Source organism: Camponotus floridanus, unplaced genomic scaffold (genome assembly GCF_003227725.1).
Source record: "Camponotus floridanus strain SB8 unplaced genomic scaffold, Cflo_v7.5 scaffold61, whole genome shotgun sequence".
Taxonomy (NCBI): domain Eukaryota; kingdom Metazoa; phylum Arthropoda; class Insecta; order Hymenoptera; family Formicidae; genus Camponotus; species Camponotus floridanus.
The window spans coordinates 44,930-71,319 of NW_020229781.1; the positions used below are offsets into that span (position 1 = coordinate 44,930).

General features: G+C 33.6%; 1 protein-coding gene and 1 long non-coding RNA gene across 11 annotated transcripts in view; one reads left to right on the forward strand and one right to left on the reverse strand.

The window, feature by feature from the left end:
* Window positions 1-6,719: 6,719 nt before the first annotated feature.
* LOC112639381 overlaps window positions 6,720-26,390 on the reverse strand; it is a 36,990-nt gene continuing 17,319 nt past the window's right edge. The window contains exon 3 of the long non-coding RNA XR_003123486.1: window positions 6,720-7,118. This is a non-coding gene — a long non-coding RNA (uncharacterized LOC112639381). The remainder of the gene's footprint in view (window positions 7,119-26,390) is intronic.
* LOC105254472 (neurobeachin) overlaps window positions 13,537-26,390 on the forward strand; it is a 182,222-nt gene continuing 169,368 nt past the window's right edge. For all 10 annotated transcript variants that reach the window (XM_025413146.1, XM_025413147.1, XM_025413151.1 and 7 more), the window contains exon 1: window positions 13,537-16,748. In XM_025413146.1, the coding sequence (XP_025268931.1) occupies window positions 16,545-16,748 (204 nt within the window). In that variant the 5' untranslated portion in view covers window positions 13,537-16,544. The remainder of the gene's footprint in view (window positions 16,749-26,390) is intronic.

Sequence of the window (26,390 nt, forward strand, 5' to 3'; positions counted from 1 at the left end):
TCTCATACTCATTCCTTTAAGCTGCTTTTAACAAGTACAAGTCTCTATCATTGCCCGTGTCGAGGATAAAGCTTTAAATTCCGTCGGAATAAATTGCGGAATACCGGAACGATTATTCTTATTGTGTTCGCGCGTTTTCACTTTGTTACAGGGCGAATAAAAGTGGCATTAGAATGGTACTGGACAATAGTGACCGCGTATCTTCCGACGAGTTTGAATTTAATTCGTTCCTTGGAGGAACACGCTCTTTCAAATCTTCGTTCATTTTCGTCCGCTATCTTTCTCCATGCATACCTCGATTAATCGCGTGGAATTAAAAGCATGAAGAGAAAAGAGGAATGTAGGAAAAATATAATAGAATTAATCTTATATTGCACTGGCTTTTAACGACGATAATTATTCGAAAAACGTGAATGAGTTTTTACGAAAGTAAAAACTCTGATCAAAGCATCTACATTGTAAAATATCATATTTCGAAATATTTTATTCGCTAAATTTCATCTTTGAGACTAATAAATTATTTCCATGCGATATTTCCATTAAAATTACATAAAAATGCAAATAATATTGAAATATGAAAAATACTTCGCATATGATTTGATCAAAATCAGATTTAAGCCAAATCGTATAATGAAATTTTTTCATAGCCAATATATCAAAATCGGATTAACAGTCCATTAACTATGGTAAAAAATTTATTCAAAATTCAATGCTTTTATTTTAAAATAAAGTGCAACGATAAGCCATGTAATGGAACATCTCTACTATTGCAGATTGACAATTAGATTGAGATCACAGAGAAAGGATAAAGCTTTAGGAATCTGGAATTTCTCTCAACAGCACGTCGAATAATGTTGCTGTGGTTAATGAAAGTGGTAGTGGCCTTAAGCGTACGCGTACACCACACTTCAGTGATGTTGTCAACTTAGCAACTAACGGAAGCTACACGTAGGTAGATAAATTGCTCTGATTTTGGCGCAGCTACGAATCGTTATCTCAAAGTGCACAAAGTGTAGCAACAAATTGACTTTCGTCCCTGATAATTAATGCCAAATGCGCGCCAGGTTTAACGGAGTTGTACGTATATATAATATCGGTTTATTAAAGTTATTACCATAAAGTTACATTAACTACGAATTAATTCGTACAGTTTCGAAATTGCACTTAAAATGCCGACAACACAATCTAACATCAGTGAATATAATTAAGTTGAATGTTTTAATTGGCAGATTCGAATCTATCTCTCTCATTCTAAATTAGGTTTAGAGAGATTATACACGTGTAAAAGTAATTTTATAATATTTTGATTAAATAGATAAAAGTTATATTTTTTAATTATATGATTTTTTAATTCTTTAATTAAATATATGATATTTGTTTTCAAACAATTACAATAATAATTCTACAATCTTTAATAATAGAATTTTGACTCTTTCCTCAATGAATTTAATCTTTTAATTTAAATAATAAAAATAAAATTACACTTTTATTGCACCAATCAACAAATTGCGATTTTTTAACTGAAACCTCGTATGGTGGAAGTTTTCTGTACTAACTGCAATTTACGGCATAATGAATTGAGAATGCGACGCGGAAAGAAAGCGATTGTAGGTTTTAAACGAGACTTCGCCGGAATCTGAAAACTTCGAGACCTCGGAGGTTTCTGTGAAATTAAATGAGTAGTTTCACGGATCATTTCAACATACCAAATACTTCGACGCAAAATAATCAGTTATATTTAAGTTGCTATATGATTTCGCACATTTATACACATATATATGTATATATTTATATTTATATACAGACTTTAGATTTCATCTGTGATTAATTTTTCAGTTACTGAGAAAAAGCATGATCTGTATATATGAAAATGTAGTATATTATACAATATTTGAAAAACAATATATTCTAAAGATTAGAATCGAAAATTTTAATACAAAAATATACAATCGTAATAACTGTTGAAGTATAAGTTATAAAAGTTGATTTAGATCAAAAGTTATTAACATATATATTGTATCAAGATTTTTTATTTTAATTAATCTTTAATATATATACATATATAATGTAAAATAAAAATTTTAATATTTAGTTAACTAAAAATATCTAAAATATTTATGCAAGGCAACACGAGTAACGCAAAATAATATTATCACAAAATGTTTGTACAAAATGTTTGTACAAAAACCAATTAAAAAAGCGCTTACTCTGATTAAATTAATTATGTTAAATGAATCGACGTGCTATTTCCTATAAATCGCATATATTGATCATGATGTGATCGATTAGTTCATTACAATGATAAAAGTCAGCATTCATCGCGTAATTTAATATTAAAAACTTTATAGTTAATTGGAGATATTAACTCCGTGCGCGCAGAGCAAGAGTAACTGATAATAAGATAACTGACTTAAATATCGCCGATAAGTTCTCTCTTTAGAGCGCATTTTCTATCGTCCGTCGTCTCCTTCCGTCTCTCATTATACCACGTCCTGTCAAGCCTATCGAGCCGTAATAAATTGCGTCCGGCTCGAAGACGAGCTTGTGATACATATTGACTAGCGCAATCTTCCTTTTAATCCCATACTCGTTCCGACTTTCGTTGTCGTGTCGTGTCATCGCAGCCGGCGCACATTTTAGCGATCGTTTGGCAGACAATTTTAACTAAGGGAGTGAACAACTTCCGAGGAAGAGAGAAAGAAAGAGAAAGAGAGAGAGGGAGAAAGAGAGAGAGAGAGAGATAGCCGTTAAATGGTTTGACCTGATACAATCACCGGTCGGCGTGGAAGTTAACCGACTCCGCTAAACTCACTTGTTCACCATCGTCCTGGAGCTCGACGCCTTCGGGGACATACGCTGGACAAACTTGTCGGGATTGAAAGTTAAGGATGGTTACGACGGAATATAGAGCTCCGTTACCTTCATTTTACACGGTAGTTGCACAGTGAGTGGAAAATCATTTGAGAGATCACTAGAAAATTTTACAAAAGTTGACCTATTTCGGATAGAAAGAGATTTCTAATGATTTTAAAATAATATTTTGAAATATCAATAAATATCAATAAATATCAATAAATTGAAATATCAATAAAAGCGATTTTTTTTTATTAATTTCGTTATTTCAGATCCTTAAAATTAATGACCGTTCTTTATCATTTAGATGAAGAAACGTAAATTAAAAAAATATCCTTTTAGTACATAACTATTAGATATATGTAATTGAAAAATTTGTGTGTTTTTAACATTTTTCTAAAATTATCTACATAAATAATTAGTGATGTAAATATGTATTATTACGTATTGCAAAATTAAAATATTAGATTAATGAGACTGTTTTGTCCGCAATCATAACAATATTTTAATTAGATGAATGTAAAAATATTGTTTGAATAGACAATGCACCAGCTACATATTTTATCAAAAATTCCTAAAAAAAATAGGAATAAAATCCGAATAATGTATTTGTTTACTCTTATAACGATTAGCATGAGATCCACGCTCGGATCCGCGATTGTGATATATCGTGTTTCTACTGAATAGCTCTGACACATAAAACGGAAGTTAAAAAAAGCTTAAAAAAATAGACAAGGTAGACCACATCATATGCATGTGAATACATGTCTTATTCTCGATATAATATACGATTTTCTCTTTTCTTTTGACGCATAGGTTACTAAACAAGCCCTATGCAATCCTCTTCCGGATATCTGATTTAGTTTCGTGCGGTTTCTTTGTGGTTGCTTTTAGAATCGCTTTGAGGCTATTCGGAAAATGAGAATGCCAACAATGGCTGAAATTGTATAAGGAGAGAAAAATATATAAACAAAATTTTATATATATACGAAATTTTGTAAATAATTTTTTATTTGTCGTTGAGTTATGTTTGATTAAAGTTTCGAAATTGAAATTTATTAGATTTCACTTTATGAGAACAACAAGATATAAATGATATGAGGTTTAAGAGTTCAGGTATACGTATTGTATTGTATATATATATATATATATATATATATATATACACACCATCAATATCAGAGGATAAAGTTTGATGCACAAACAGAATATAAAAAGTTTTATTTTCGTAATATTTTTTATATATATCTTTCACACACATACAACACATAAACACACACACAATTCGACAAGGCTAATTTTTCGTAAAAAAATTCGACAACGTCAAAGTTTCTTAGATATGTATAGATATGTTACGATCAAAGTAATCTTTGCAAATGGCGAAGCTGAACACATATAGCGAAGAAAAAAAAACACAAAATAAAATATTATCGCAAGAAGTTTCGCTACCAGGCAAGCGATTTATATCCGCGGTGTTCAAGAGCCAGAGAAAGCAATTTAAGTGATGCAGGCAAATTTACAATACAAATACGTATACCTGAACTCTCAAACCTCATATCATTTATATCGTATCTTTTTGTTGTTGTAAAGTGAAATCTAATAAATTACAATTTCAAAACTTCAATCAAACATAACAAATCAACAACAAATAAAAAATTATTTATTTCGATAATCTAATCATTTAATTGAATGATATATATTTTATGTGATTAAAAAATAATCGAATATTGTAAATGAATCTTAAATTCGAGAGAGAAAGTTATAATATTTCTGATTGATATACTCTATTTTCCAAGATTTAGAAATTGTAAATTAATCAATTAATAATCAATTAATCATTTGATAAATTAATTAATCAATTAATAAATTTATAATTAATTATTTATAGGAATATAGGGTTTAAATTAATTTTTTTATAATTATTTATCGAATTCCATTCTCCATTCTCCATTCCATTCTCTTCCATTTTCTTAAACTTTATTTCTTTCGGTCTCTCTTTCTTTCTATCTTTTTTAACATAGTAGTAGTATAGATACCAGTGAATTTCATGAGACAAAAATCTTGGGAAATAACACGTGATTTCAAGTCTTTACAGGATCTCGATAAGTTGAAAACACAGGCACGATAAGTTGAAAATCTCATATTACAAGAAAATACATTTGTTCACTTTAATGTTCCTTTTATGTATTTCACGTGTCAAGGATTTCAGGTTTTTAATGACAAAAATTCTAATAAACTTTTCACGTTTATTTTGAATTTTATCGTTTATATTGCATTTTAATCTTGTGATTTTTTAAAAATTGTCACAGATTCTTGTGCGTATTTGAAAGTTTATTTAGATAAAATATATTTCAAGTGCATAAATGTTTAATTCTATAATTTTTTACTAATTTAATTAAAATTATTGATTACTTAATTAATATTTTTAATATTATTTTTGTTTCAGGTATGTATTCAGCGAGTTCTTTTAGCCGGTTATTATTCAAATTTGTGCGTGAGTAAATTATCAACTCGAAATTTTTTATACTGGAACGTTATTCTATCATATTCTATCTCTTCTCTGGGAAAATCTAAATAGTATCCCTATTGTTTCGACTCTTTCACATTTTATCTGTATTGTTGTTTTATCTTTGTCTTCTCTTATCCCCTACATACTTTTTTATTTGACGTTATTCGATAAGAAGCTAAAGAGCAAATGTAATATAACAAAAGCATATATATATATACTTACACATATACATACAAATACACTTTCATTAAAGCTCAGTCGCCGTGATGTCTGAAGAAAAAAGCTGCGCTGTCATATCCTTTATGAAAGGATAAAAGGATAACGTCTTCATTGATGATTTGTATGTTTCTATCTCGGGATAAAAGCAGAAAGGGACATAATCTCTTCGCTATGAGAACGGTTTGATCCAAGCGAAGAGTCTGTCATTACATAATGTTTCAATTCGTTCCAACTTTACAATAACGTTTTCCATTCGCCGTACCTTACCGTGTTCACGACAATCAATCGTACTTTCGTCATCGGTAGCTTTATTGTAACAAATGAGGAAGTTTAATGACGGCGCTATTACGTCAAGTGCTTTAATAACATTTTGCAGATACTATTTCCGTCGTGCTTCGCGCTAATTTCGCATCAAACTCTACTGACGAAACTGAAGTTACCTCGACACGATTACCTTCCAGAGACAAGGAAAAATACTTTTAAGCGAAATAGTTCTTTCGTTACATTCATCGCGAGTTGCGAAGTACACGTTCTTCGAAGTTCTATCTTTTTATTCTGTAGAACTTAACTTGCCTCGCAATTTTCATATTTTCTATCATTTTGTGCCGTTGCAATTTGCATTGCTCAAGTTATTGTCGCAAGTTTCTATTGTAATTGCGCTAGTATCTATGAGAAAAGAATATTTTTTTATATTTAATTACACACACACATATAATTTAAATATATACGCTTTTTATACATACATGATTTTTTATTTTTCATGTAACATAAAGAATACAGTCACATAATACATTAAAAATATTGATTAAATGATTGAATATCTTTAATTTGCAAAGTATCTTAATATTTTATGATGCTTCCTTCACATTCATTAGCTAAACCATTTACGTCCAATATAAGTTATAAGATTGATGGTGTTTCGCGAATTTTTGAATTGTCATTTATCGATTCTATTCTATTATTACACAATTTATTTCTTTGACAAGAATATCTTACGACGTGTTAATATTTTAAGCGGAAAAAGAGTCATTAACGATGCGATTTGCAATTGTAACACGTTATTAAAAACAATTGTTGAATAGTTTAATGCAATAATTTTCTAAATATATGATTTGCTTAATGGATGTTTTACGCTAACAAATAACTGGGATTTGGACGACGGTCCAAAAATGTATTATTCACTTACTCCGAGCACGAATGTAATTTCGTACTTGATTCTCTCTAAATTATCGTATCCATTGTATACGACAATATACTATTGCGCATTTTTATGCATCGCAACATATGAAAACTCAAATAACCGTATTATTGGATGCACATGCTATTTGTAACCAAAAATGATTCTTGGCTATGGGAAATCATTTATTATATTGTCGGATGTTATATCCGTGCGCACACACACGTATTCTCAAAACGGGATCGCGGAGAGTGTGTCCACCATCCTTTTCTTACGGAATCGAGTTCTCGAGGCCGTGCCACACTGGTTAAGTCAGATCTTGCTGACGTGCGCTGTGTAACATCGGGATACACGTTCTACCTGCAGAAGAAGAAAGTGCATAATAAATCTTCCGACCTTTCCGGTGGCACCGGCTTCTCAGAGTGCGAGGGTCCGCGGAAAATGAGATTTCCCCGCGGCGCGGCGCGTCTCGCGCTTTCAAAATTCAAAGGACACCGTTGCCGCAACGCTCCATGTCGAGAGGAACACGGTTGGATAGTAGAAGCACGGAAAAGGCACCAAGGCGAAAAGTTGGACAAGGAAAATCAGTTCATGCTTAACGGAGAAAACTCGGCAACCCGTAACACCTTGATGGTGAGCATCTCCTCCTGTTGTTAGACTTCTATGAGTGTTTTCGCTATTGTCGTACGTCGAGACCATTTCTTTCCGCATTTTTCGTAAATATAACTACGCTCGCTTACATATTTCCGAGTTTGCGTTTTTCTCATTATTTTCTCGTGACTATTTTAGCGATATTAATTATTACGTATGTATTGCCTTGCCGGTTAACAATAATTTTAAAATTCTCTCTTATATGTTCAGTTTTTATTAGTTAAATGGAAAATAATAAACAAAAAATCAAAAAATCAAAAAGAAATAGCACCTAAGAGCCATAATAATAAACCTCACATATAAGTATATTTTTTGTTATTTTATTAATATTGTTATATTAAATAATTGCATTATTGATAAAATTAATTTTTTATAAAAAATATGAAAAAAGCAAAAATATTCTAATTTTCTCAATATATTAATTTTGTTTTTAAATTTTATTGTACAAGAGTATTATGCTATTGTTATTATTCCTGTCGTGATTGGCATTTTAATAAAATATTTGTCATTTATATGGAAATTGTATAATTTAATATGAATAAGTTTTTCTTTGTATGAGAAATGCATTTTAATAGAACGCCTGGCCTAATTTTATATACACTTTATTATTTTGATTGAAAAATTCAATCGTAGTTGCTATCAAATATTGCAATGCAGAAAATAGCATCTGGTGAAAACGAGAAGAGAAATAACAGATGCACTCGATAGTGACTATACTTTTCACAAGCGGGAGCAAATATCTTGATTTAATATTGCTGCGACGTTGGAAAAAAAAGAAAAGAATCTGTCGATTCTTTTTCATTGGCAGAAAAAAAATTGCGCGTAATAGAACGTCGCGCAATTTGTCTTAAGTCTGTCTCACGAAAAAAAAGAGTTTAAATAGAAAAAAGACATATTGTTTCGATTACGATATTTGTTAGAGTTTCTAATTAGTCAAGATATATATATATATTTTTTTTTTTTATATTCTCACATATTTTTCACTATCATCAAGATAAGAAATTGATAAGAATATTATTCTAACTTTTTTTATTAATAAAAATGTATATTTTATTTTATCTGTGTTGTTAAATATATATGAGATATATTTTTTCTTATGTAGTTATACCTAAGAATACATCTTTATAGTTGACAATGCTCTATTATTTATTTTTGTCTAATGAATGTAATACGGATTATGCTGATTAAGCTTAATAAATGTAATGCAGATTTCCTGTCTTTGTTCATCGAGAAAATTTCTCTCGATTTATCTTATAGTTTAATTTGATAGCTTTAATCGTATTCGCATATGTGATTATATATATGCATAAATATACATATATGCGTAAATACATATGCATAAATTACATTTTGCAATTGCAATTTACATATAAATATATATCGTGGTACATATTATGCTTATATAAATATTATTTTTTTTCGTGCGATATAAAAAATTAATATCTTTTAAATCATAATATTCAAATTATTACTCATTTTCCAACTTGTTTAATATTTTCGTACGCATCGAGCTCTATTATTAAAATTTCTATATTTGATATTACTTTACAATTTATATTTGTCGATAATGTACAGGTTTATGTAAAATATATATTTCTTTAATGCAGAAATATGAATCATTTAATGAAGTTTATACTCAGTTATTGTACGCCGCATATAAAATTATATCATTTGTGGTCAAAATGTGAATATAATGCAGCATATGACCAAATAATGAATTTTAGTAACGAATAAAATTCCAAACTTTCGATCAATTTGTTGTCCGTCATATTTGGAATTTTTTCATCACATTAATAAAGCAAATAAATATGTAATACGTAGCAAAATTACTTAAGGCTACGATCAGCTAAAACCCCTTTCGGCGTATACATATTCGGAAGTAAGGGAATTTATAATCTAAGTCCTATCATATATTAAGCGAAGTAACTTAAAGTCGTAAATGTCGGAATATATCAATAGTTGAACGGGCTATGTGCATGTGGTCGCGCACGCGCAGGTAAAGATGCATTTTCGTGCATATATATCAAATGTGTCTTTCTTATAGCCTTGGCAATCTCTACCGCAGTTATTGGTGAAATCGTTTTAGTTAGATATGCTGATTTCATTTCGTGATGGATTAGCTAGTCTTAATGCATACAGGGTAAAAATTGAAAGGATAAAAATTAATTATTCTTAAACTTTGTCAACATTGTCCTTCGTCGTAGAAATTTCATAATAATTTCATAATAAAATGTTCATTTTGATATATCAGTTTAATGGCGATATATACGCATCTCAGTGCATGGCATAATAGATTGGCACATTTGGGTCAAGATTGAACATCAATTGCGTCTATCTAATCAGCAAACGGTTGATCAGAGACTCCATGTGGCAATTGATTTAATCAATCCGAATTATATAATGTTCATATCATATCAAGTATATATTCACTCAGTCATTAAATTAAAAGTATTTTAATACATGTAGTACTTTATTAAAATTACTTTAGCATTTTATTTTAAGCAGGAAAAAAAAGTAATTCATTAAAAAAAATGAATTTTATAGAATAAAAACATATAGAGGACTTCGAAATACAACGTTATTATTCCTGATAATAAATTATTTTCACAAATTCAATGATGATACAATGAACGAAGACCATAAAGAACAGAATAGTATATAGTAGAGCACTATATTTATGTGTGCCGTTTTCTATCGATCCGACTCGAATAAGCTTTTGTTCTCATAATTAATTATCCTTTTATTCGGTGCACTGTTTTAGCCAATAAAGCAGCACCATTTGTTGTTGTAATGTGATGTAAAACTTATATTACGCGCATATCCGTATTCGCTATCTGCATAATATTCTAAAAAACCATTTCAGTTACGAACTACGTACATTTCGACGACACGCTGCGCCCCTCAACAAATCTCTATGTCCAACACAGCGAAGAAACTTTCATCGTATTGGTTCGGAGGAAGCGGTGTCGAATGAAAGAGGAATTGAATCTGAATTCATGCCGCGGGATACAATATGCTTTTCGTAAAGATGGGGGCGCCTCTATTCCGAGAAAAGAATTTTGCAACGAGTTTTACATGCCTGCCTCAAACAGCGTTTGATAAAAAAAAAAAAATAAAACGGAAAAGGCTGTCTACTAGACATGAACGTACGTTCGCGAATAGAACTAGCTTATATTGAAATCAAATATATATCAAGACTATGTATGTGTGCATGTGTACACACACACACACACACGCACACGCACACACACACACACATATATATATATATACGGTTATCATACATGTGGGAGGAAGAAGTTAATATTCTTAACATGAAACCATATATAAAATGTGCACTGTAAAGTGATTTACGTATAATCGATTTTCCATTACTGCGAAATTTGTGCTAGGAAATTTGCAAATGCATAAAGATAAATGCATAAGGTAATGTATCTTCGTATATTTAATGAGTGTCTGAAATAATTAGGGCAAGATGGAGATTTGATCAAACACATTTGCTCGCATAAATCCTCTACTATCGAAAAAAGTAATCATATCGCCGGAAATATGGAGGCTATTAGATGGAAGTTGTTAGGAGAGCGCGACACTGATGACCTTATCTGCTTTTAACAGACACCAATTATCGATTTGTTGATAGCGTGTAAAGCACTGACCCCTACAGTTTACCTGCGATTACGATGCTCCAACATAGTTCAGATTCAAGAAAGGGTCGTTGCCCACGACAAACGTGACGTGTTTATCCGTAAATTCACGCCTTGAACGATAGCCTTGGAATACGAAATGGGATCTGCGTAAATCTTCAAGTCGTTTTCCAAATGAAATAACCGTATCACAGGCACGGCATTTTCCAGATGAGCTGTGCCCGGTGATTTACTGCGACTTTAAATTGCGTTACCGGATACAACAAACATAAAGCAATCAACGCGCCATTTTCATATTGTCGTTGTACTATACTTTTCGCCGTTTACTTCTTTGTGTAAACGTAAGATGGTAGAGAGCAATCTAAATAATCCAAGTCTCGTGAACCAAGCCATTCGCAGATAATGTCGACCCATTTTTCATGTATTCAAGAAGAGTAAATGTTCATATTGTTCCTTCAAATTTAAACGTTTTGTGTTTAAAATCTTTTGGTGATTATATTTAAAAAAAAAGTTGAACTCTAAGCGGTTAAATGATGATATTAAACTCGCTTCTCGATTACCTTCTTTCTCTGTCTTTCTCTCTTCCTCCCTCCCTCTCTTTCTCTCTCTCTCTCTCTTAGATCACTCTTGAGACTATCCCTTTGTGTAGTAAGGAACAAACGTTGGCCATGTGACGGGATCTCAGGATGAAAAAATTCTCTTTGGAAAAGATTCTTTAACCGCTTAGCACCTCGCGCAACGGACCGCAATCGTTAATTTCGCGACTTCTCCGGCGTGACTCCCCGAACTTTATTAAAGCCAATTAAACCAGCGACAAACTTGAGGTGAACAGTTGTGCCGATGGTATGTACCGTAAATGCAAACTCACAATTTGTCGACCTGGCGCACCTAATCTCGCGGGATATCCGTCGTAAATTCCCCGGTCATGATGCACGAAGTCGGTCGGTGCTCGCGAAAGTTCGTTAAGGATATATGGGCCATTTACCTCACTACGCGGCTTGACAAAAGCTTAAGAGGTTAACGTTCTTACTGTTCCCGTTTGATTTGAGATCAGAAATATATTTGCGCATATCATGCATTCGAGTAACATCTGTATTAAAAATATATAAATTTAATTATATAAAAAGCATAATATAAACAGTTAATAATTCCGGAATAAAACAAAATAAAAAAAAGACTCGAGAAAGAATTATTAAATAACAGATTATGAAACAGCGTAAAATGTTTACATTTCAACGAATTTAAAGATAATAGATGTAAATACAGTTAAAGATTAATTAATTTATATTGAATGAATGAATTGTTGAGTGCGGAAAAGTTAGTAGAAGAGAATGAAATAGGTCAGACAGCTCTGTATGTGGTATACGCGCGCGCGCAATAAATGACAAAGAAAAGAGATAGAAGAAATTCTATAAGAAGAAAAATACGTCGATTTAAAATAATTCTATAGGAATTGCGATAGAGAAATCAATAAAGAATCTTGAGGAAAATGGGACAAGTGAACAAAAAGAGAATAAGCGATCTCGAGTTATAGAACGGAGATTTCGGAATGAAAGCCAACCATTGTACCGCGATGCAGTAGCTCGAATCATACACGATCATCGAAAACTCGAAATTCCATTCGTAATAAGAATGCAATTTGCAAGCCAGACGTGTATAAGATTTCGCTCGGATTTCGATTTTGATTTCGTGGGTCAACAAGTTCCAGTGCAAGAATAGTATGTTCAGTATGTGAATAATGCGCACTTGAACCATTTAAATATGATATAATACAGTCTTTTATTCTACATCAATTTTGGTGATAATCTTCGTGATTGTAATCTTTCTATTTTCTATAAGTTCATATCTATTAGAATCATCCGCCAATGGAGAATAAACCACCCTTTTTCAAACATTTCTTAAGAAATATCGGATGATGCATTAACGCGATCGTCAGTCGGACGGCACAAGCGCATTCACCCTCTTGAATATATCCGATCTGGCGTAAAAATCGCCGCTGGCTTGTTGCCGGATCAACGATGCAAGGCGGAAGATACGCGATGAAGAAACGCGAAGCGTTCGCGACTTACACGCGAATGACACGAGGAATAAAGAATGCGATAAAAGAACGCGATAAAGCATGGGAGGAAGCAAAAGAGTTTCGGAGTTGAAGGGAAAGAGGGAGCGTAAGAAGCGCAAGAAGAGGGATGACGAAGAATAAGACCGACGTCGGTCGGCAGTATAGCCGGGGTGAAACGGCGAATAGCGCCCCGCGGACCAGGGCGGCTAAGAGGTGACGAGGGGGCGAGTGTTCGCGCGTGAGGACACGGGGGGGCGAAGGGAGAAAGGAGGGGGTAGCCGGTGGATTTTGCGAGAACGCCGCGCGCGGCAGGGGTCGAGGGTGGCGCCGCGGGCCGCGCCGTCGCCCAGCATCCCTCGTTTCCACCCGCCCACCCTCTCTCTTGTAAAGGCGCACCCTCACGCTGAGAGTATCTGCTAGTCATACGCTGGCCCGTTGCGAGCCCGCTGATATAACTGCGCTGCTCTCGTTCCCAGCGAGTTGCGTTTACATTGCATGCGTTCATCGCGATCTATCTCGATCGGATCGAGGCGTGCTCGCGAAGGATCCGGCGGGGAATGAGATCTCATCGATCGGATCTCGCATCTTGTTTGTTCATCGTTTATTCATCGAAGGACGAACGTGAAAGGCGCGAAAAGCGTGTCGTGTGATTCCCGTGCGATTGTTTCCCGCAACCGAGTACGCGTCTCTTAGTGGCATATCAATGCGGTTAAAGTAACGGTTGTACGTCGTAATAACGTCCGGTGGACGGTTGCTCACATGGCCCATGTTTTGTTTCTGTGACCACCTTGCAACACAACTACGTGGCTCCCTCTCGATCGTTTCCGTTTGTGGCAACGAGCTGCCATCGTATCTGAAGCGCGCGCTTCAGCGACCTCGTGTGCGAGATCAACGTTCACCTCTTGCGAAAGGAATAGCTTGTGGGACGTCCCGCTAACGCAGGATGCTGGGACAACGGTGGGACCACCAGTGAGATGTCCGCTGATAGACGTAGCGATAGTAGTTGTAGGATCATTGGCACGATTTCCGAGTCCTTGATCAACGACGTGGCTGTCATCGGCAGCGATAACGCGTTAACGTCCGGCGTCTCGAGCGACACTTCTCATGCAGATGAAAGCGTGTGATTGACATTATTCCGAACGGCTAAACCTCTGTAATATCGAGGATTTGCTTCAGATTGCGTTCTCCATTTGCTCTCTCTCTCTCTCTCTGCCTCCCGCTTCTCTGCCTACTAAACTTCGACGACGAAGCGAAATATCCGCGGACGGAAGTGCAAACGTTGCAACGTTAAACTGACGGTGACAGCGTTCGCTGTTACGTCTAGACGCGATATAAAGTGCATTTAACGGCTCCATGACAACGTAGGACGTTTTAAATGAAGAAAGAAATAGAGTAGAAACGACGTTGAGAGAGATTTGGAGCAAGCGTTTGAGATTTTTATTCCTTGAAATATTATTTCTCACGACATCTTTGACAAACTTACGGTAATTGAATAGGGAGATGGATACGTTCTTGATTATCGGCATTTGCTTCCTCTGCTATGAGATGTGCGATTTAATAAGACGCTACACCGGGCCGCAGCAGGCGATAGAAACGCATCACCCGGCGGAGACGACTGTCGAGACATCGCCCCCGCAGAAAATATACTCGATTTCTCGCAAGATTCAAGGGCCTCGCGCCTGTTGCCCGCAATAGATCGCGCGTATACTTCTACGATTCGAATAGTTTCATCTATTTGTTTAACATCTGTGTTAGCTCGGGAAACGAACCGCTTTGTGCGAGCTACGGCGAACGAAAAGGATCTTTGCTGAACCTCAAACGGATATAGAATTCCGAACTCAGCCCGAGCAAATGGATGGCTACACAAGATGGATTTACAGTTCCGCACAGTGATAACAGACGCTCGTCTCGGAGATTCATGATGTTTACGGAGATTCAGGGCGGCAACGCGATCAATAATGATTTGTCAGCTGTTACGTCAACTGAAATATAGACCAGCAGATCGACGGGTTCTTAGAATGATGAATTCATAGATACGACAATCGAAAGCAACAATTTGCAATTTGACGTGCTGATAAACGTGTCATTTCATTCATAAATGTTTGCGAATGAGGCATAGAAGGCGAGCACATACTAAGCTGAATCGATAAAGATACAGCGATAGGATTCATCGGACGATTTCCTTCATTAACGAGATGTGTTAGAGTCGAGATTGGTTGGTGTATTATTCATTATTCGCGATATGTGCGGATGTGCAAGCGATGACAATGCGTAACCGTTCGATTTGTTTGCGAATACATAAAAATATCGATAGCATTCTCGGCAACGGATTTATTCGGGTGGAATTGGTCGCTACAACGAACACGATATACGTTGTGCAATGAAAAGTAAAAAGTAGGCCGTCGTTACGCTTTTGAAAATCGGTAAGTGATATTGATTGAGACATTGTGGTTGACAGTCATACGGAGCGAGGGAAAAGCAAATTTACTCAACGAACTTTTCAGTATGTGCTCGTGAAATGCAAACTTTATGACGAACGTTTAACGCTGAATGTCAGTACAACCGCACGAAATTGCAACGCATAAACAGAGAGTAAAGTTTCTTTCGTGCGTGTTTGCTAAATCGGTGTTGTCGTGCAAATAGCGATATACTGTTTTCCAAAATATAATATTGTGCCCGCATGTCTAACGTTCGAAGTAAGGAGAGGAGAAGCGATAACATCGTTTAACAGTGATTGTATATGCACTGCCCGTAATTCAATCTTGACGTGCGGTCAGAAAGTTTCTATAGATTGTAATGAACTTATAATCGCGACTTACAGTCGCGGTTGATGCAACGGCTATGTTATAACAAAAACATTTCGTCGAGATTGGAGGCGAAAAGGGCAGATATAACTACAAGTGTGTTAAATAAAATTAAACTATGGAACGTTACTACATTTTGCAGTTGTTTAGAAAGGTTCAACTGACCTGACCTTTAAGGAGCAGTTGTTGTTAATTAATAAGTTGAACATATTTGAAGTGACCCGCTATTAATGAAATGTCTTTCTAGAATTGAAACAGCGCTACTTTTATCTACAAAGTTCAGCGAAAAAGATCCAATTATGTCGAGTAAAAAACGTTGAATAAATTAAATTGCTGCGATATATTCCCTCCTGATGTCTATAATGTTACTCTTGGTGAATATATCAAAACCTTTTTCGATGATTGCGAGTGTTTTCTGATCAACTCAAGTGGTAGCTCTCATGCCGGAGGATTTAGCGCGACGACGAGAGGCGAGACTTGTTCATCGATGCGACGAGGAAGGGGAAAAGACCATGACTAATGTTCAATCTCAACCTCAGAGTTCGATGTTCCGACGCTACGACGTGACCCCTTTTCGGTCGATATTTCGAGAGAGATCGAAACGAGAAAATATCAAAAATTAGAAGACATGGACTCGCTGGAACGTCTCATGAGTTCCCGTTCTCACCATCCGGCTCTCACGGCGGCCACACGATCACAAAACGCCTTTGTACAGGCCAATCTCTGCTCCGTGATAGGCCGCAAAGGACGACACCTCAACGGCACCTTTTGTTTAACCGGGGACACGATGGAAGGCATCATACAATGCCTGGTCTTCCTCAAAGCTTTCTCGGTAAGGGATCCGTTTCTGTTTCACTATGCTCGTCATGTCTGCAATTTTTTGTATTAAGCGATTAAGATACTATAAAAGATTTTCTTTCTTTCGATGCCTTTACTTTTGTGATTTATGTGTTACAAGAATTGAACGTATTATCCGATGCAATAAATTATTCTCATATTAAAGAAACAATAAATTACGGGTCGATAGATGTATATGCTCGTGGAATTTAGAATTATTCCAATTATGTATGTATGCGAACGATATTCTAATTAGATTTTAATCAGAGATTAACGAGGAATGAACGATTACTCATTTAAAATGGTTCGTAGCGAAACAACGCTACTTACACTGATTCTAAGGCAATAAGTTATTCCGGCAATTAATTCTCGTATGTTATCTCGTTGAACGCGTTTAAGAAACGAGGATTGTCTAATTACATACCATTTGTCGCGCACCAAGAGAGGGAGAGAGAGAAAGAGAGAGAGAGAGGGAGGAAGACTTAGATATCTTTATTACGTGTCACTATTGTTAACTAGCAATTACGATTTATTTGTGTTCTTTTACTCGCTACACTTAGAAGATTACTTTCAGCGTAATAAATTAAAGCACATTTCGTAGTCCATTCCATTTTGCGATTTCTTTTGCATTTACGCAAGTGCGTTTACAAGTACAATACATAAAAGTGTAAGAAAATTGCGGGAGTTTTATATTTCGATTTGCTTTATTACTAAGACGAGGAAATAATAAATAATTATATTAAGAAAATACTAAAGTAATTTAATAAATTACAGTTTTCTACGTTTAAGCGTTTAGTTCATAATTTATAAATTATCATAATTTATAAATTATTGTATATAATTTTAAATTAATGATTTGTGATTTTATTTTGAAAATTTTTATGTTTAAACATTATAATCATTGAGAAATTGTTTCATAAATTTTAAGTATGCTGCAGTAATGTACAAGGAAATATTCTTTGCGCGAAAAGAAGACATGTCTTTTCAAAGACAAACAAGTCGGAGCTTTTATATAATTGATACCTTTTAAAATAACGAGGTGCCTTACATAACCTTCTCTTCAGAGAAGTAGATGAACAGCAAAGAACACATTGAAGCGAAATCGATAACGAGAATTTGGCGTGGAGCAAAATTATCTTGGAGTACCGTTCTAGTCGTAAACTGAAAATTGTCGGTATACTAGAAACAGTTCTCGGTACACAAATAGAAACATAATTTGCAATTCAACTTCTATCAAGGAAAAGTCAATTCAAGCGAAAATTTCTATGTTTGCATACTAACGACTTGCAACTTGCTTATTAGATAGAAGAAAAATATCGTGATGATCGCAATTATTGCATATTTATTTTTTTCTAAAACAAACTGATTCGCTATATATACGCGTCTCTACTATTATTCAACAATATACATCTATATTTTTAGTTTCTTTACTCACTTCAAAGAGCTTGTTGTGCTGTATATAATGAGAAGGAAATGTAACAGATAATAAGTGAAAATGTTAAGCAAATATTAAAAATTCTGATATTGTAAAATATGCAAATATTTATCTTACAAAATATAAATTAAAAGATAGATTACTAGAACACCGTGAGAAATTAATAAATAAATTATAGTACATATTTATTAAAATAGTTCGAAATTATCAGCGTGAAGATAATCTATGCTTTACGCGTTCAAAGGGGGAGATTGATCGATTAAACTTCAAATATGCATGAAAGGTGCCTTGTGAAATACATGTTTCCTTTTTATAACTGAATTGTTGATAGACGCTTCCCATATAAAACAGAATATTGTCACGATGTAGCTGCAATGTTTTGTGCTGTATGGGATTATAGAAAGTTTCGGTCAAGCTATTAATATTAAGGTCCATATCGCGCTAATCGTTATAAATTTTGCAGTCGAGGTTAGAGTAGGAGGCGGTTTTCGTCGAATCGATCTCAACATCGCCTTTCTACTGCGTAAGATTTTCACCTCAAAAGCAAGTATTGAAAGACGAGCATGCACTTTCTTGAAGCAATAAAGCCTCGATGTTGTTTTCGACTTGCACGCCGATACCTGGAGCAAAAAGCTTGAGAGTAGCGTCTCGAGAGAAATTTAAACTCGGAATTGCGAAAGGAATTGAGCTTCCCTTTGACCAAACTCTCCTCTGAATTGGCGCATAGTCGAGTCTACGGAACGTCGTTCTGTTTAGTATCGTCTCATCAATCTCAACCTAATTTAATTTACGAGTGCGTCCGTCCGTCTCGTTAAAGCTTGTGCGTTCTAGTGCCTTTGATCAATCGCAGGAATTAAATAACATTAATAATATCAAATCGATCCAATCAAACTCGCCAATCATCGGAGTATCAGAATATTTTTATTTACACATGGAGGTATATACCTATGTGTAAATATACACACATACATGTGTATGTAGCATTTACGGAGTGTTTAAAATGTAATTTTATTTAAATTTGCGAACATTTATGCGACGCAAAAGATTTTCCCGCGCATTAAAATCGATAATTTTGCAAATAGATTAAGATTGAATAATATTTTCTGACGCATATGGATCATTAATCAAAGATTTTTTGCGAGTCCATCCGGCTGTTACACGCGGCTGCTGATCGATGTACGCGGATGGCGTAAAAATTTACAACATCGAGAACGAACGCTCTTCTCGTCCATCGCGTTTATCGCCACAAGGTTTACGGTGATAACTTTTTTCCTCGGTACTCATGCCGTCCATCATGGAAGTCTTTGATATGCGTCTTATATAATCTCTCATCGCTCTTGTTATCGACATCGTCGATGACGTGGTCGCTGTAGCATCGCTCTACGTCAAAGCAAATGTCGTTTTCGTCGTACGTCAGAGATGAAGGGCGAGATGAGGACTTGTGATAACATCTCTATAAAGATGCCTATGAATTTTTTATCCGACTCGCCCGCGGAGAAACGCGGAGAAGCGATAATTCTTAAAAAAATAAGTACCTACATACACATTTTCCGATTGTGTTCTTGTGCGATGATATCGATGGCATTGTGCCATAACAAGGGTGTTTTTGTGATTCTATCCGGCCAACGAGAAGGTAATTTGAATGTAAAGACAAGATATTGTTAAAGCGAAGAGAGCTTTGATATTATAAAGAATCGATGATTCTGGAAAATTTTGCTATAAGGACGATCTAATTTAATAGCTGAATACAATTATATAATCGAAATTAAAGCAGTATAATTATTAATTATGATAAATGATAATTTTGTTTTATATTTATTACTTATATCTATTATTTATATTATTGCACACTGTTAATTCTACGTATATTCGATTATATCAATCTCTCGTAATGATTTTATCGAAAGGTCAACAATGCGTAATGAATTTTTAATCATTATCATATTCTATTTTAATTGTAATATATACGTTACACTGAAAGTACTTGCAAATATTCATATTGAATTAAAATTCAGCTTAAATATATTATTTTATATTATTTTAATGTTAACGACTTAAATTATATTTGTACAAATTAATAAGTTCTCTTCAATATGATTTGCATTAGTATCTATTATTTTACTTTTTTCTATTATTATATTATTTTTTCTATTATTATTTACTTTTTTCTAATATTATCACGTCATTAGTTGTTTTTACAATACATTATGTGAGAGCATTATAATTTGTATATTTATTAGGAGTATATTTTAAATTTAATCGAACTTCCTAGATCTAGATTTTGCACAAGTTACATACATGCGAAATCGTTTGTGATTGCAGTGAATCCTCACCACATCGCGACATATCGTCTTGGCGACGATAAGTCTTGGAGGGAAGTTTATGCGACATAAGTTTTCGCCCTTCCGGGAGGAATATATCGGTCTAGCAGAGCTATAGAATATCCGAGGGCCGCGAATACACGGGCTCCAGATTTTCTGACTTCCCCTTGGGTTATGAGAGGATTTCACTTTCCCGAAAACTATTTCTATTAGGTCATGATGGTGTACTATTCGCATTCCCTAACGAAAATTTATGCTCTCCGGAAACAATCAATATATCGGTATTATCAAAGTATTTCATCTTTCGTAAATGATTAAAATCACGGAAACTTTAACGATGATAATATATTATGTGATTTCTGCGCTTTAGATATATAAAAATGTTTTGAGATATTATGATAGATAGATAAATAGAATATCATGTAGTTCTGAGAAATTTTTGAAATAAATAACGATATGTCGTGTGTATTATATATTTATTCTTTCAGAAATAAATAATTTTCTCACATATAATTATTCGCTTGCATCAACTTTGCTTATCATAATACATTGCTCATAATGCATTTCACTCACATCAAGAACATCTACGTTACCATATTTTGCGTGTAATTAGGTATTACTAATAATAATTTTTGCAATTAAAATTCCGAAAATAAAAATAAATTCAAAGAATCTAGCTTCGAAAGTTATATATGGGGCCTGTATTTGCTCACGAAATAATCCATTGGTCTATTACCGAGCGTGAATGATATCCTCGTCGACGTGGAATCTCGCTTTTCCAGGAAATCGAATTACACTCCGAAAACTCTCCTCTCACCCGAATATTCGATGGATATATCTCGTACTGTTTGGCGTTTATTTAGAAATTCAAACAACCCGCGTGTATACACATGCACATAAAATGTTATTTCGTTGAATGAGAAAATCTCGCATATCACGAAGAACTGTGTGTGTGTTTATACAACAAAAATTTAATAACGTGTAACAATGGTGAGATTGATTGTGCGAAGAATATCAGATTGGAGTGTGGAATATATCACTTTTGAGATATAAAACATACCTGGACGTTATCTATGCAATAAATAATTCAAAAAATATATATAAAGAAATAATGTGAAGAACAAAAGTAAATATCATTACAATTTAATAATATAATAGATATAATAGATCAATTTAATTACAATTAAACTTATTTTCAAGATTTTTTTTGGGGCATAAATTAGTATTATATATTAGTTGAATATAAAATAGTATTGTATATGAGAAATTAGAATATATTACCTTTGAGATATAAAATATGCCTATAGATGTTATCTATGCAATAAATAATTTAGAAAAGAATATACAAAAAAATGTATAAGCATATTATATAAAAAATAAAAATAAATATTACTTTAAAATAAGATAATAGATATAATAGAGCAATTTAATTATAATTAAATTGATTTTCAAGATATTGGTTTTTTGGGTATAAATTTATATCTATATTTAGTATTTTTTGTATATGAAAAAATTTAGAATCTCGCGAATAGAAATCCTCAAAAATTTTACAAGATTAAAAGAGAGATAATTTATATTGCGATGAAAATATAATCGTAGAATGAATAGAAAGAAACGCGACGTCTTTGTAATATTAGATGCTCGTACGACAAAATTTTCTTTCATTTACTAGCAATATCTACAATTTTCACACGAGATGCGCGATCCGCTTTATCGTCAACGATCTAAGCGAACATACCGGATACGAGGGTAAGTTTTATCGTCATCCCGATGTCGGGCATCGTACTTTATGCTAACTTTTAAATAGTCATGGATCTGGAATTTATAGCTAGTCTAGAAAGATGACTCCCATTCCGCATGTTTCCAAAAGGGAAAATGTGAAGCAGTGAAAAGTTAACATTTCTTTCTTGCAAATGATCATATTCGATTTTTGTTTCATATCAATTTGTAATAAAATAATTAAAATTAATGGTTATTTACTTTACTGCAAGACATATATATTAAGTCACGAGTTCTCATTATTTCTTACAACTTGAGGGATATCTGTGCTGACTGGAACGTAACATCAAAACTTTTCTATCATTTCACGAAGTTGCAACACTATAATATCTCATATCCATTCATATTTCATTCTGTCCTTGACTTAATATAAATCTAGCAAGATAAATTCTATCCTGCAAGTAGAATTAATAGGATAGAACAGCTCACAGACGCTATTGTATTTACACAAATCGAATAATTAATAATCATGTCTCTGTTACTGTATATATCGATGTCAGTTAATATTCTCGCGTTTTTGCCAAAGCGAATTCGCGAAATGTCAGAATATGGGGACAGATGTATATATATGCTGGAAATGGGTATCATAGAATGTGACATATCGTCGACACTCTGTATAGACATACTGTTGTTTTTGCTGAACAAACCCGAGAGTTCGCGGTCGGGGTTTCATTTGGCGGTTGTGCAAATACCGATTCCCTGTCAATAAACGTTTCCATTCCGACGCGAGTGCACAAGCACTTAAGTATTCAAAGTCTGCTCGAGTTCTATGGCACGTTATCAATGTCCGCCATCTGTTACCGTGAAGACCTGGCTTCGTAGCGGATCATCGCTTTTAAGGATCCTCCCCAAAATCTAAATTAATATTCGCTCGTATGTAATTGTGAGCTAAATACGATTAAATTGCACGATGACAGCCACAGTTCGGTTTCCCGTAATTAAGTTAACAATAATTCAATATATATATATATATATATATATATATATATATATATCAAATACAGAAAAATTTTTTTCTCAATTAAAATGAAATTTAATATTGTCCAATATAAAACTGAATATCCTTTAACAAACTGTAAGCCAATTAATTTACAGCATTAAATTTTTTCTCTTTCAATAATATCTATATCATAATGTGTATGTATAAATATAGAAAAATTGATATATTATTTTTTTAGTTTTATAATTAATTTTTATGAAACGTGTGCAGTAATATCATTGTGTGCGTATGATTGAAAATATATCAAATTATATCTATAAATTCAGTTAATTAAAAAAATACTTTCTCTGACTTTTAAACTTTGTCATGAATTGATATTAAAAATGATTAAATTTTTTAGTATTATTTTCATTTTGTCTGTTTTAATAAAATGTACCAGAATTTTCTTCTTTCTAAGCGGTAGATTGTTACTTTTACCGAAATATATACGTGAATGCTTCTATATCCGCTATTTTACATATACGCACCATCTGTTCGGAGTTGAGCTTTCTACCTCTATAGCCGCGCTTACGAAATATGGATTCAAATAAACCGCAAAAACCGCCACGTTATTAACCTCCGAATTATCAACTGAAATACCGGTATGTAAAAAAAAAATTATTTTCGATTAGAAAAAAAGCATTGTATGGAGAATTTTATAATAATTTTACAGAGTAGTCTCTCACAATGGCGATTTTTCAATTGAGCAGATTTGTATATATATATATATATATATATATATATATATATATATATACACAATATATATAAAAGGATTAATTTTAGTTATGTTAGTTTTTTAATTATAGAGTTGAATATTTATTTATCCTGTGCTGTTTTAAGAATGACGCGAAATTTAAATTCCTAGTTAGGATGGTATGTCAGATGTCGAGAGAGTGAAATTATGCGGCATTATTTCTCGTCGCGTATTCTCACATTACGTATTGCAGCCGCGATTATTGCGAGAGTTATTTAATTATCGATAAAGAGAAGTCAGAGAGTTTAAAAAAAAAATTATCAACGAAGCCATTGTATTGTCGGGTTATAACGCATTGCGGAAAATGTACTGGTATATATCATTCTGCCTACAGGGATTTGTATACACGATCGAACTTAATTACGAGATACCGTGGATTACTTGCCACTGTGAGCCACGTGGGTATAAATATTCGCTGATGTTTTGTATTATTAATATTTAGGAAAATTAATCATTGTTTCGTATTAGCTTGATAAAAAAAATGTCTGTTAATATATTTAACAATACATCGTTAATGTAAAGCTCGGGAGCTACATCAATATTTGCGATGCGTTAATGGGATCGTGAATCTGTTGTTTCAAATTTAATCTCGTTCGATCATTATCGATCAAAATGTGTGAAAGATTTAATTCGTAATATTACTGATGTTTACATGACTTTAATATCGTGCAAAAGTGCTCGTGTATTGCGAATACTTATGTCTGATATCTACTTTGCAGATTATTTTTTACAATCTTTCTGACGTAAATATTTAAAGACTTTTTGTATCGTACCTTCGTATCGAGGGATCATGCGCAATTATTATATCACGCTGCTATATCTACTTTATATTTTGCGATTGTTAAAAGAATACGCGCGCAAAATTGACAGCGCTTTTATGTCAAGTTGCACATATGCCAGATGTGGCTCGATATTTCGCATTATCATGACGCGAAAAGGCACATTTAAATTTTAGTAGTATTACCAATATCAACGTATAATCGCACTTTGCATATATTACAGTGTATGCAGGTGGATGATAACCGCATGCTGTTATTATTTGTAAAATATGCACGGTGGTGAGCGTGTGTACGTGACGCAAAACCTGATATCACTCTACACACGTTTACGCTGATCCCAGTGTTGTCTGCTATCAATTTTCGACAATATTCTATGCGTCACTGACGCGCAGCCATTTTCATCTATCTATATATAACGAGAATTATTTCACGAGAACACTTATATTTTCCATAAAATAAAATAGGAATTGGAATATGTAGCGTATCAAAAATACAAAACAAAATTATATTAAAAATTATATAATATTATATTTTGATACTATTAATTATTTCCATTTGCCGACAATAAATTATAAACAAGTTTGAATTTTATCAATACGATGATTTTATCTTAAAAATATTTTAATTCATAGATATTATACACGTCGTTTACGATAATTGGTGCACAGCATCGTTCAGAAATTCATCTCCCGGTTACCTAGTCGCGTTGGAACAATACGACCTAAATCATACCAATGAAGATGCTGATGGAGAAGATTAAGCAATCTCAGGCGCACGACATTGATAGAGCTTACAACCTTCGTCGTCTTGAGATAACGCGAACTATGAACGTGATGAGGATAGGAGTCAATAGAAAGGATGTGATTGTGATGATCTAGAAGGAGGGGGAAAAGAGGGAGAGGGTTGGTAAGATGCATCGATATGCTGCGGTAAGGAATGCTATTGGGAGTGGCAGTATGAATAGCTATGCTGTTACTATTAATGGGGCACGCTTAATGTCCCTCTTAACTTTCCCGCTGTGGCCCTATATTCGAGGTGCCATTGGACAAACCTGTCTGGCGTTGATTAAAGTGCATGAATGAAAAAGTGAATAGTTCTCCGCGTTCGAGGGTAACTCCGCGTCTCGTTCAAATCAACTGTCGCACTAAATGGTTTCCATTTTTCTCATTTTTAAATAGACAAGATTTTTGTTGATATTCTAATCTTTATATATGTAAATGATTATTCAAGAATATTAATAAGAAAAATGTGATATAATTGATTTAGAATGAAAATCAAAGAAATTGTATATACAATAATTTATAATTGAGCATATTCCGCTAAACAATTTAAGATATGTGAAAATGTAATAGATATAGTCTATTACGATATAATTTCAAGTATGTTAATTTATTTCTATTTCTATCTCTTCAATAATTAATTTATAGTATAATAGTAATTAAATAGTTAATTTATATCAAATATTAATTCAATAGTTAATTTATTTCTATTTCTATTTTTTTCAATATTATTTTGCGCTGAGAACACACCAATTGATATATATATATATATATCATATATATTTTCGATTATACATGCAACGCCAAC